A 13,762-nucleotide genomic window follows, 5' to 3' on the forward strand; every position below is an offset into this window, starting at 1 on the left:
ATGTCAGTCAACTCCAATGAAGAACCGCACAGCATTCTGGGGGATGTAGGCAGAGGAAAGACTTTTATTCCATAAGTTTGTTTTTTAGTAGAATAAGGTGAAACTTTTCTAAGTGTGTCGAAGGTTGTTGGAATCAGTTATCTCACTCACACTTTGGTTACCTAGCAACAACCTGTTGAGTGAAGGCCCCCTCGTACTCGGGTGTCCAGCCCTGCTGTGTTTGTGCTGTTGGTTGAGATTTCATAGTCAACAGTAATGATTGCCTACACTTCTTGTGACAAAGTCCTTCATTTCCCACAATCCTAATGGATGCTAGCAAGTTTGATAAGCTAGTTGGGGCCTAGCCATGTTTCTTAAGAACTGTCACACAACCGTCCTCTTTGTGTTCACCATTCATGACTACGCTCCAACCTCTGAGGAGAGAAGGAGAGTACGTCCGGCTTAACATGAAACTGCTACTGCAGAACACTACTACACAGACTGTTGTTAGCAAGCAAAGAGCAAGTTAGCTGATGCCACCAACCTTTCTTAGCTAGTCATGAGAGGTTGAGCTGCTGTTTTGGATCAGAGTTCAATGGAATTCTCAACTTTTTATCAGACATATTTTCTAATAATATCGATCTATCACGTTGGATATCCCTTTTGTTTTTTCGCCCAAAAACGGTCAACTCTGCAAATAGACAATTCTCCCAAAATGCTCTTTAAAAATCTGCTGCTTGACCTTTCTGCTGGTTCCATCAGCAGCATGTGTGACTCATGATGCTCCTCGAGGCACTTCATGTCACAATCAGCTTTCAGTAATGCAAACTTTATCACTACTAAGAGAATAAAATATATTTTATTTCAATTTTTTCATGTTATAAAACCGACATGCAGTCTTATGTTAAGATATAAAAACTAAAAACTTATATTTAGCATCTTCGTAGCTAAATATAATATTTAATAAATTGCTTAACTTTTTCACGCTTTACTCTGCTACAGTCACTTGTCTTGATATTATTGGCTTACCACAAAGTAGAACATAATGTGAGGGTGATGCATGTTTTTCCTTCATTTGTAAATGTAACCACCTACTCAGTGAGTCAGGGGTCTGTCAGCAGGAAAGCTCTGGCTGCGTTCACATCTCACACATGTAGCTGTGAACTGTGAACACACTCCAGGCAACCGGACCGAGACCCGCAGTTGCCTGAAATACAATAACAATTACTTTTTTCCTTGTTATCGGTACAGTGCAGGAATGATCTGGTGACTTTTGGATTAACTGATTAATAATTGATCAGTTAATTGAAGTGCAGTAGATGATAATTAAGATCATTTTTGTGACAGAATTTGAAGCCGTTCTTGATCATGTGACTTGTGTCAAGTGAAAATAGTGTTTCCATTACAGTTTTGCAAAATAAACTAATTTCAAAAAACCACCGTATCCTAGTGGTAAAACTTTTCATTGAAAATCAAAGTGGTTTTTTTTTTATACTGGTGTGTTTCCATTAAGCCAATTTACTCTTGAAATGTAAAACTGTGCAATCCTGTAGTCACTGTAATGAACCTCCGATGCCTTGCTCTGTCCTCCTCCCACTCCGCCTCTCCTGCAGGTTACTCTGTGACCAGCGGCGAGTTCAGTGGGGACGCTGAGGAAGGTGAGGGTCATATTTACAGTACAGAGAGCCGGAGTAACAACATACATGTTTGTGTTGAAACGGAAAGGGATTATTAAGTCTTTTCAGGAAACGGGAGCATTTGGAAACTCGAGGACTGATTGCCTGTTTCTGTTTGCAGATTTCATCGCAGGAGTTCCAAAAGGACTCATGCTGTATGGTTTAGTAAGGAGTTTCTGATTACATTTTGAAATGGAAGCTTCAGAAAAGTTTAAAGATGTCAAATTGCTGTTTTTCTTCTTTATAAAAATAGCAATCCGTGTTTTGTTGTAGGTGTCCGTTTTAAGTGGGAAGGACCTGAAGTCTGTGCTGAACCTGACGGGTGAACAGGTTTGTGTTTCCAGAGCTTGACTCCTTAGAGGGGTCAAAGGTTACAGTGAGCACTGCTGGAAGTTCCTGAAAAGCCTTAAACTAAAGCCAGAAACAGAGTACGGTTCTGCATGTTCAACCACATTCTGAAAACACACTCAGGGATGATGAATCATTTCAGTGACTGAAATGTCTCTGGCTTAATTTAGCAGCAGCACAAAGTTCAGATTCATTCTGCTTTAGTAAGGGAAACTTCCTACCACTGACCTTCTGCTTTAGGTTATTTTTGGGTTACATGTTGAAGTCATATGTGCTTTACCAAATTTTAATAGACCGCTTTAAATTCTCTTTGATAGCAACACCTACAGGCCTGTGGTTAACATGTTTATAAATAAACGTGTTAAATAATATATTGTCCTGGAAATGATTGTGGCTCAAGTCATTTTTTGTCAAAATATGGTTTAGGAAAAAAGAAAAAAATCATTTTGGCAAAAAATTACATAGCCCATTATTTTAGGAACATGATCATATCACCATTTTTAAGTAATATTATAATAATGGAATAATAATACAAATACTCTCTCTCAAAATTAATACAATATAATCACTAAATAACAATTCACACTGGAAAAATAGACAAAACTGCCAATTAGGACTTTTGTAAACAAATAGTGGAAAGAGAGAAACAAGGAAAGTCAGTAAGCATGTAAATATTTTAATTTGTCATGTGATTGATTGATTGATTTATGGCTTATTGTGACAGGCTTAGCATCAGCATTATTTATAGTACAACACAGTGGTGCCTTGAAAATATTTTTTTACTCCCTGAACGTTTTCACATGTATAATCTCAAACTTTAACGCAATTGCATTGGAATTTTATGTGATGGTTCACCACAAAGTGGAGCTTTATTGTGAAATTTGGAAATGTCCAAAAAATGAAACCATAAAACTGCAGCCTGCACTTATTTTTACCCCATTTACTGCTTTCCCCCTAAATTAAATGTGGCGCAAACAATTGCCTTTCAGAACTTGCATTTTATCCTGATATGATCGGTGTCAGTGGTTTATGTTCTGAAATAAAGCAGATGTAAGTTAGTCTGGATGCTAAAACAGTAGTAGAAAGCTCTCATTTGGACGCCCACTTCAGGTTATGTTGTGTTTTGATTTGTGAAACAGATAACATTTGAAAACTATGGAAGTGTTGTCATGGTAAATGTTTTCTTCTCAAATGTCTCTAACATTAAAAGAAATCTCTCAAACGTTTGGCGCTCTGATCGGGCTTCAGTTTGGCTGTTTTCTATGTGAATACGATGAAATACTATATTTGGATTCTCTTACAACAGGATTCAGATTTTCAGTAAATCATTCTGTAGCTACACATCACCTTCCTAAAATAATGGCATAAACCATTTTTTAGCAAAAGTTATTTTTGATTTAAAAAACAGCAAGTGAATGTGGGGTGCAATTATTTTAGGAAGGATATTCAGGATAACACGATTTACATGATTTATTTGTTTGAATTTAATTCCCAAAAAGTAAACCAGGGACCAGTTCTGTCGTCCAGAAACAGTTTTAATCTCCCAAATCTCCAGCTCCTTGTGTTACTTCAGGAGCTCAAACGCTGAGCTTCCATGAAAAGGGAGAAAAAAGACTCCAGGGGATTGTGGTATCGAGAGATTTGGAGCAAATCTTGTGGAGTGGTGGTGGTGGAGGGGACAGGAGATGAAAGGGACAGGCAGGAGAAAATGAAAGAAAAGAGAGGGATCTGTGCACCGTGGTGTGATTACAGGCTAACTCGGCCCCGTTTGAAATGTATTCCAGATGGGGTCTTACTTCGGCTACGCAGTGGCGGCTACTGACATCAACAATGATGGGTAAGTGAAGGGAGGCGCGGTGACACACATGGTGGCACCAACAGTGGCATGTAAAATGGCTGAAATAAGAATATGCTAAAGCAGAAGATAAATGTGTGTGTGGGGATTTCACTGCAGCAGCTGTCGACTGAGGGAGTTCTGAACTCTTCCCATGCAGATGAAGAGTAGACTTATATTTTCTAAGAGGCCAAGAAACTTTCCTTCCTTCTGTTGACCTTTTGTAACCACGTCAGTTTCACCCTGTTGAGGCTCCAGGATGGAGGCTTCCACTTGAAATAAGACAAAATTAACATGCAAACAACTTTAAAGCATAGACTTCTGATTCAGAAATCTATGCTGTAAAACTTTATGAGCTAGTTTTAAGTGAATAATTCCTTAATATTGACGAAAAAGTACTTGCACACAATGATTCTTATAACAATATATTTTGGCCATGTTTTTAGTGAAATAATCTGCCAATGACTAGAACTTTTTCATCCATATTAAGGAACTATTGACTTTTAAAAAGCTTCTATATCTTGCTAAAATGTTACTTTTCAGTTGGTTTTCACTTATTTCACAGGTATAAAGATATTTACTCTAAAGTAACATGAAGCGAGATGGTTTCACATGAAAAGAGTCAATGTTTCATGTTTTTCAGGAATCCTTGAGCTCCTCTGATTCCTTAAAACACGATCCAAAGTGCTTTTATACTCCCTCTTTTCTAGTGGCTCCATCTCTCTGTCTTCATTATTAAGAATCCTGTCTTTTCCACACTGTTGACAGATTGGATGATCTGGTTGTTGGAGCGCCGACATTTATGCACCCGGGGTTCAACGGGCGTCTGGAGGAGCTGGGGAAGGTGTACGTTTACCTCCAGAGGGGCCCGCTGCGTCTGGAGCCGGCTCAGACCCATCTGCTGGGCTCACAGGTCTTCGGTCGGTTTGGCACCTCTCTGGCTCCTCTGGGTGACCTCAACCAGGATGGCTTCAACGGTACACCTGCACCTTTTACCTAATGAAGTTCTGACTTCCATGATACAATATCTAAATATTTGCCTGCGGTTTCTCCCCACAACTATGTGTGAAATTATGGGTTTTTGGTCATAAGTTGTTTCTCTTGCCACATTCACATAAACCTACTTCCTTAGAAAAGACTTGGGACATTTTTTGTTATGTTATTAGCAGATTAGCAGAAGCGTGACCACCACTGATGAGTATTCACCTTGTGTCTCTCACATAATATCCCCCAAAATATGTGGAAGTTCAAGATATAGAAGAAGAAAGATAGAAATCAAAATTCCTCAACCAAACTAGAAGTTAGTAGAGATGAGAAATCAGAATGTTTGGCCTGAATGAGTATGACACAGAAAAGATGAATGTCAAAAACAGTAGAGGAAAAAGTCAGTATCTCCTGATATCGTCTGAGAATCTGCTTGTTTTTGCTGCCTGTTCATACTTACAACCACGTCCTGTTGCCTGGCAACGTTCCAGTAGAAACACATAAATGGAGAGCTTTAATGCTGTTCTGTTGCTGTCTGAAATCAGACATGGCCGTCGGCTGTCCGTACGGCGGAGACCACCAGCAGGGCGTGGTCTTCATCCATAACGGTCACGCTGGAGGACTGAAGGACACGCCCACTCAGGTTCTTTCTGGCCAATGGGCTTCCAGCTCTTTCCCTGCCAGCTTCGGCTTTGCTCTGCGAGGCGACATGGACATCGATCAGAACGGCTACCCAGGTACATGAGAGCAGGATTCATCATTTATGCAACTTTTACCTATGAAGCCTCTTCTGTGATGAATTCATTTTGCTTTTTGCAGATCTGATTGTTGGTGCTTTCGGCCTTGATAAGGCCGTCCTGTACAGGTAGGATTCCTCACTTTGCATATTTATATTTGTCTGACAAAAAGTATGCAAACCCTGTGAACTGTTTCACGTTTTAATAACATTGAATGAATTTTAGGGCTTAATGTAATGAACCCAACACAAAGCAGTGGCTGCTTGTGCAAAATGAACTGAACTTTCCCTTTATTCTTTAGTGAAAAGTGCTGAAAAACACTCGATGGGGATTCACCTTCCATATGTTTACTGACTGTGGAAAACTACAAACACACACTTACTTTATGCTTTTTTCTTTTGCTAATGTAGTGTACAATGTATTTTGTATTGTGAAATTAAAGAAACTACAAAAGATTACAAAAAAAATAGGACTATAAGAGAGATTCTCAGATGCTGAGTTGTAGAACATCACCAGAGGATTTGTTTTTGAAAGTATTTTTTATATTTTGTTTGTATTCATATTCAGCTGTTTACATACATTTTCTTTGCCATTTCATCGTGCTGTGTGTTTCCCATCAGAGCGCGGCCGATAGTGACAGCCGGTGCTTCTCTCACCGTGCAGCCGGCCATGTTCAACCAGGAGGAGAAGACCTGCTCACTCATCACAGAAGAGAGAAACGTCTCCGTTTCCTGGTAAATTTCCGTAGTTCTTGTCCAATACATAGATGTTTTTTTTGTTCAGAGTAAGAGAAGTTATTCTGCTTTCAGTCTCTTTCCACAGTTTCCACTTAGCCGTAAGTGTGGAACAGTTTTAGATTTGGTGTGTGGCATCAGCCAAATTGGCAGACGTCGTAATCTCAGCCTCTTGAAGCGAATACAAGGGAGTACTGTTTTAGTGCTTCTTGTTATTTTTTGTTGCTTTGGCAACAAGAAGGATGTGAGGAAGAAAAAAAGGCAGAACAGCTGGAAGAAAGATGGAAAAAGAGCAGAAAATAGTTGTGCAGTTGAGAGCTTAACATGAATTGCTGACCTTTGAATCCCTTACTGGTCAACAATATGACTTTACTGCTCTACTTTATTTATGAAGTAAACTATTCACACCCTAAACACAGACGGATGTTTGAAGGTTTTTACATCTTTTAATTTTGCTGATTTTCCACTTTCAGATTATAAGAAAACACTAAATTAGAATATTGCATCAGACTAATAAGAAAAGCATTTGGGATGCTATTTTCAAGTGGTACTGTATGACCAAAACTCAAACTATATACGTTTGCCTCAGTTAGGGTCAAAGTTCATGACTCAACAATAAAAAAAGAGACTGGGCAAAAATGGCTTCCATATGGGAAAACCAAAACCAAGAGTGACCCGAGAGAAGATCAAAGATTCTTGTTTTAGGACTTTTTGCAACTTGTTCAGTGAACTGATGTGTTCTTCCTCTCACATCATCCTCTAGTGTAGTGAGTCTAGAGCTGCCAGAATAACGACCTAAAGCACATCAGTAAATCGACTTTGGAATCACTCTGACAAAACAAAATAAAGGTTTTGAAGTGGCCTAGTCAAAGTATGAACACAAACACGTTTGAAATGATGCAAAGGGCCATTCATGCTGGTAAACTTTCCAATGTGGCTTAATGAAAACAATTCTGCAGAGGAGAGTCGGCCAAAATTTCACCTGGTGGTTTACTCAGGTTGTCTTTGTGTGTCATACAAACATTTATTTGGTGATCTGAAAAATTAAATGTGACAGGAAAGTAAAATACGAAAAAATCTGCAAGTGGGGGGGGGCTTTTCACAGATTGGAAAATGAAAAGAAAGAAAGAAAGAAAGAAAAATAGATATAAGTAAGAAAACAGGTTGTTTTCCTGACACTCGCTGGCTGATTCCTCTGCAGCTCCCTTAGGTCTTGTTCCAACCTGCTGCTGTGAGTCTGGACTATTTTCCACTTCTGACTCACATGAACAACATTAAGATAAGAGTTTTTCTGAAGCTTTTATCAGTCTAGATAAAAATAAATCCAGATCATGGTTGAATTAAAATCCTCTGTGAATTGGGCTGTAACATTATGTTTGCCTTGCCTTGTTTCTGATTTCCTTTTTTTTTTTTTTTTTGCACATTTGCCACACATCAGTGTTTCACAACATCAAACCAATTTAAATATTGGTCAAAGACAAAACAAAAAAACACAAAATGCATTTTGTAAATCCGGTTGTTTATTATTAAGGGAGGAAAAACCTGATTCCCCTCAAAGTGAACAACGGGTCGGACCTCCAGCAGCAGCAGCTGCAATTCTGGCCTCACATCTTCATCAGAATTGTTCTAATTCAGCCACAAGGGAGCGACATTACTTAAGTTCATGCCACAGAACCGATAGGATTCAGGTCAGGACTTTGACTAGGCCACTCCAAAGTCTGCATTTAGCTTTTCTTCACATATTGAGAGATGGTGTGTTTTGGATCTCTGTTGGTTTCATATTGAGGTCGAATGTTTTTCCTTTCCGCCACATCAGGATGTGTCGGGAGAAAGCTGGAATCAAACCTGCAACCTTGTGGTTGTAAGACAGCTCTGCCCATCGAGTCACAGGCAGGTCCTGTTGATGTCTTGATTAAAAGCAGGTGTGGCAGTATTCAGGCCTGAGCCTGGAGTCAGTAAATGTATTTTCTGTTTGCTTGTGTTGCCTTTGACTAATATTTAGAGAGATGTTCTGAAACACTGAAGTCTGACAAACACTTTTTCACATCCCTGTAAATATATTTCTCACCTCCACAAAACCACGTCCAACTACATTACCCACATATGTCAAGGAGGAACATCAGCCTGAACAGTGACTGTAGATTACTGTAACTTTGTGTTTGAACAACGACTAAATAATAGATAATGAATGAACAGCAGTAGCTTTTCTTCTTGGTCTGTGTTCTACCTGCAGTGTGAGCACCAGGTTCTGTCTGGAGGCCTCTGGGAAGCACCTCCCCTCTCATTTAGGTAAGACATGCTCACACATACACACCCACACACACACACACATGGTCCCCATTACCTTGCTTTTGTTGTTCAGCCACAAGTATGCTGGACCTCTCTGCGGTCAATTTGGCAGTTAGGATCAAGATGAAAGAGCAATTGTGTAAATACAGGGTACGGTTTAGAGACGTGTGTGTGTTTATTTAAATTATGTTGTTCTGTATTGTCTCTGCTGTCTGCTGCGTTTTTAATGTGGTGTGTGTTGATGTACTATCAGTAGAAGCTCAGAAGAGAAAAGAGGATTTCTCTGTGTGTGTGTGTGTGTGTGTGTGTGTGTGTTTGCCTTCAGTCAGAGTGTTTATCTGTGGCTATGCATACATTGACATTCCAAAAGCAACGAGATGATGGACTTTTTTTTTTCTATGCGTGTTTCCACCACTGTGTGGACTTTGAAGGCTTCCTGGTGGAAGTGCAGCTAGACAGAGCAAAGCAGAACCAGAAGGAGTCTGTGAGGAGGGCGCTGTTCCTGGAGAGCCAGCAGCCCACCCTGCTGAAGACCATAAACCTCACAAATGGTCAAAAGTTCTGCCATGAAATCAAAATCTACCTGCGGGTGAGTCTTTAAACTGTGTGTTCCCCTCAAAAAACAGCAATAGCAATAAACAAAGTATTTGTTTAGTGAGCCAATGACCCTTTTCTTTTAGTACCTACTCAGTGAAGCTGGACTCAGGTATAATAGTTTTACACTAATAATGGTTACCTGGTGCCAACACCTTTTTAAGAACCTACTTTGTGGAGTCAGGCTGAAAATGCAACATCTGAAAACTGGCTAGGGGTTGGAGTCACAAGTCACTAGTTCAGTCCCCTCACTTGTAAAAACTCAACACAGTGACTGAGTGTATTGGGAATCCAAAGCAGGACAGAGAGGCCGACAGCTGATCTGAGCACACAGAGCTCAGATCGTAACGTTGGTCATTGTGAAAGAAGCCGAGCTGACGACATAGAAATAGTGCTGCAGATAATTGAATATTACAGCAAAATGTTTCACACGTGGTTAAAAGCTCTTAACTTGGCACAAATGGAGCTTGCTTTTTTAGAAAAAAAATTACTGGAAAATTAAAGACGGCGACTATTTTTCATCATGGCCTTCATGGTCATGAAGCAAAATTCTCTTCTGCACTAAAGTTGCCAATATTTATCACAGGTGAATACCATTAGTATCAAATCACACGTAACTGGACCCATAGAAATCATATTTACTAATAATTGTTGGAGTTTTTAAGATGGTCATCATGGTTGTCATTGAAAATTTATTTCTGCACTAAAATTGTCAGTAGTTATTGCTAATGGTGGATACAGCTAATCAAAAGACAAGTTCACTAACTACAAATGGGCTAAACAAGAACCTTAGCTATGCTAATGATAAACGGCTAATCACATAAAAACACCAAGAGACGCTAACGTCAAATCGCTAACCACAAAGAAATTAGCAAAAGCTAACGGCAAGCTGCCAAACATATAAAACATTTTGCAGATGCTAATGCTAACCATGAAGACATCAGACATCTTCAGTCCTCAGTTTATGACTTTGCTGCTTATCATTACTTTAAAGTTGTCTGAATTGCAAGAACAATTTAGAAATCATATAATGTGACATAAAGTTCATGCAAGTTATGAAAATGAGTATCTTGGTAAGAAGCAGCGTCGTGTCCCACGCTTGGCTTCGTACAGAGGCTCAGAGCTCGCTGCTCTTAATGATTGTTAATGATTGTGTGGAATATGTTGAGGTGTCAAACGTTACTCAGTCACCAATGTTTGCCTGTGATGCATGTAAATGTCTCAGTGCATGTGCCATAACAGCAGTATTAATATATGTAATATTAATACTGCCAAAATCAGCCCAAATTTTCATATTTGTGCAATAATTACATTTCTCTAGTTTAGAAAATTACTCTCTGCTGTCTACTGTCTTTCCCGCTGTTCGCTCTGAACCAGCCACTGGACAGCAGCTCTGTATTCTATACATTTTAAGGATTCCTATTGGTTCTCCCAAAAACAATAAAAACCAGAGCATTGTCAAAAATCAGTGAAAACTGGATGTTATGCTGCTAGTTGGCCAACAACTCATAATAATATAACTTAACAAAGATTAAATTAGGCTGGTAATTTGTCTTGAATTTTAACAATTGAAGTATTTCAATCATTGGAGGAATCGTGAAGGCCCTAGTGGAGCCCACAGCCTCAAATCAAGTCATATAAACATTGGAAATCTGTCTTTAGATCTCTGACCTCTGAAAGTGGAAACTCCCAGCTGTGAACCAATCAGTGTTTTGACTTCAGCTACAGTTTGCAATCTCTTTTCTTCTGCATGTTTTTCTGCCGTCTCTTTCTCCAGCTCGTAACTGCTGGGCTTTTCACTGCGTCTCTGTCTCTGCCGCAGGCCGAGGACGAGTTTCGGGATAAACTCTCTCCCATCAACATCAGCCTGAACTTCAGTCTGGATGGTCGGGTGGCGGCGGATCAACACGGCCTCCGTCCCATCCTCAACTACCAGACAGAGCAACGTGTAGAGCAGAAGGTAGGATCATTATGCCCTGCTGGCGGCCCACCATAAACATTACTGTTCCAACATAATGAATGGATTAACTGTTCTCACTGCTGGTAGAATGGTGGCACAGGTCAAAGCGGTTTATTTGACATTCAGAGGACTTGAAGTGCTCAGTCTGCTGCGCTGCTCTCACATCCTCTGTTTCATATGTCGACTCTGTGGTTTCTAAATGTTTTAAGTTTGATAAAATTCCAAAATTTGCTGTTTGTGAGTGATTTTCCTCCACAGCCATCAGGTGATTGAGTCACAAGATTCACAGTGCAGACATTCTGGGAACATTGTAAAAGCTTTGTGTTGTTACATTCGCTACATTTGGCTCCATGGCAGATCAAAATTGCAACATTTGTTACATTTTCAGCAAGTGTGGAAATGGGATTTAAAGCAGAAATAACCGCAAGTTATCTCTCATTCAGAGGACTTGAAGTGTTCAGTCTGCTGCATAAATCCACTCTGTGGTTTCTAAATGTTTTAAAAACCATGGACTGAGGTTTGTAGGTGGACTAAAGTTCACTTTTTTGGTTTGATTGAGCGTTTACACCTTACCAAATGGACCGGATTTCCCCGGCAAACGGACTGGAGTTCCATTAAAACAAAATCAACAGGGCCGGTGTGAACACACACTCAGTTTTTAACTATTGCTATGCAATAGTTAAAAATCCTTATCCTTCAAATTTTCGGTGATTGTGAGAACATACTGTGCTTTATGAAGTAGAAGGAGAATGACACGATAAATAAAAACCAGAAAAGTCTGGAAATCATTTATATTTAGCCTCCGTGAGTCAGTGCCACCTTTTCCTGGAGTTAGAGCTACAATCTTTTAGGTCTCTACCTGCTCTGTTTATCTATAGACTGAAATTATTGCTCATTCTTCTTTGTCAAATATCTTAATTACTATAGAGTGGATGGCCAGTGTCTTTATCTCACCACAGATTTGAAATTGCTTCTCGGTCTGGACATTAACTGGATCATTGGAAATGCATGGTTATGATCTTTGATCCTGCTAAAGAACAGCAGCACAATTTATCCTGGGTTTGCCCACGTCTGCACAGTGTCTTCACATTGACACACTGTGGAGCAGAGATAATCAATCAAACCTCGGTGAATTCAGGAGCTTTACAAACATTTAGCATAGCTGTGTTGTTTCTGGCTCACTCTCTGTTCAGCTGCTCATCACGTGTGGCTCTTTGTGTTTCTACGGTTCAGAGGGATAAAACCCGTCCAAGTCTCTAAGCCTCCATTTATCACTGGCGAAGTTGAAGCAGTCCAATAAAACACGTTTAGAACCGACTTCATTTGGCCGGAACCACATTCATTCACCCTGTTTGTTTTCTGACTCTAGTTCAGGTAAAGAGAACCGATTAGTGGAGCTGAACTCAGCTGACCGAGCTCCCAAATACACACACACACACACACACACGCACACAGAGACTGCAGGCAAGGGATTCACACGACTAGAAGGTTTTTGTTTTAAAGGGGCAGTGTTATGTAAAGTCAGCTTTTCTGAGCCTTACATCATGTCATAATGATATTCCCTCATCATAAACACACCTGGAGTTTTGCCTTGATTCTTTCTTGCTTGTCTGAGAAATCCATTAATCTCCATGGCAACCATCCAGCTGTGCTAAATGCCTGGGTGGGCATAGCTCTGCCTTGGAGACGCAGCTCCTCCTCTGAACTGCAGTTTCTAAGTGTGTGAGCCACCTCACTCCCCCACTCCGCTCCTTCAGACTAGCCAGCAGGAATTAGCAAACATCTGCTGAGTTCATTCTCAGTGAAGCACTAGCAAACAATGTTGCTAAAAGGTTAATAGAGGAGCCATGTTGTGATGGCTTCCCGAAGGCGGAGCTTCAGAAAGAGCAGGAGATCTTAAAGAGACAGAGGCCCAATTTAAGTGTTACATTATAAAGTCAAATTTCTTTTAGGTCATATATGTTATGTACAACATTTTTATAACTGAAGTTAAAATAGGTATTGTGCTATAAAATAACTATGTGTCTGGAAAATACAGAAAAACAGAATTATGCAGTTAGACCTACAGAGTGAACATAGCCAAAGAGAGGAGCACCATCATGTTGAAACCTTTGCTGTGTAGACAGGTTTTACCTCTATTTCCTAATAAAACCTTCATTAATATTCTGAACATTGATTTGCCAGATCTTTTTTGTTTCTCCATGAAGATCAAACTGTTGCACAAACCTGGTGAATAAAAGTGGTTTCTGATTCAGGAGGAGTGAAAAAGGAGATGATCTGTCTAGAATGATCCGTTTGGTCCAGCCTTCTCTCAGTCCTCTGAGGTTAGAGAGCGCAGCTCTGAGAGGAGTTACGCCTGAACGTTAACTGACCACAGTGAAACCAGAGACCACACCACTTACGCGGCCACAGAGCTTGAGTTTTAGGAACCAAACTGATGGTCACCACAAGAGCATAGCGGATGATGTCATAAACATCACGATGTGCAAAAATAGAGCCGCCCGCCCCTCACGCCTGTGACGTCGTCTGCTCACCCCAGCAGAACGCCAGCAGAAAAATGTATTAAAATAAAAATGGAGATTGTTGTTTCAAAGCAGCGCAAGTTAAAGGATTCTTTTATTGACTCT

The 13,762-nt window shown here is 40.0% G+C and overlaps 1 protein-coding gene across 1 annotated transcript in view; it reads left to right on the plus strand.

Annotated features, from left to right (window-relative positions):
* The window catches only part of LOC122834150 (integrin alpha-5-like), a 48,846-nt gene that overhangs the window by 15,337 nt on the left and 19,747 nt on the right, over positions 1–13,762 (plus strand). The window contains exons 8-18 of the mRNA XM_044122307.1: positions 1,593–1,637; positions 1,777–1,820; positions 1,929–1,985; positions 3,788–3,840; positions 4,606–4,814; positions 5,367–5,558; positions 5,641–5,686; positions 6,179–6,292; positions 8,526–8,581; positions 9,013–9,170; positions 10,998–11,135. Coding sequence (XP_043978242.1) covers positions 1,593–1,637; positions 1,777–1,820; positions 1,929–1,985; positions 3,788–3,840; positions 4,606–4,814; positions 5,367–5,558; positions 5,641–5,686; positions 6,179–6,292; positions 8,526–8,581; positions 9,013–9,170; positions 10,998–11,135 — 1,112 coding nt within the window. The remainder of the gene's footprint in view (positions 1–1,592; positions 1,638–1,776; positions 1,821–1,928; positions 1,986–3,787; positions 3,841–4,605; positions 4,815–5,366; positions 5,559–5,640; positions 5,687–6,178; positions 6,293–8,525; positions 8,582–9,012; positions 9,171–10,997; positions 11,136–13,762) is intronic.

This window comes from Gambusia affinis, linkage group LG07 (assembly GCF_019740435.1).
Source record: "Gambusia affinis linkage group LG07, SWU_Gaff_1.0, whole genome shotgun sequence".
Lineage (NCBI taxonomy): Eukaryota > Metazoa > Chordata > Actinopteri > Cyprinodontiformes > Poeciliidae > Gambusia > Gambusia affinis.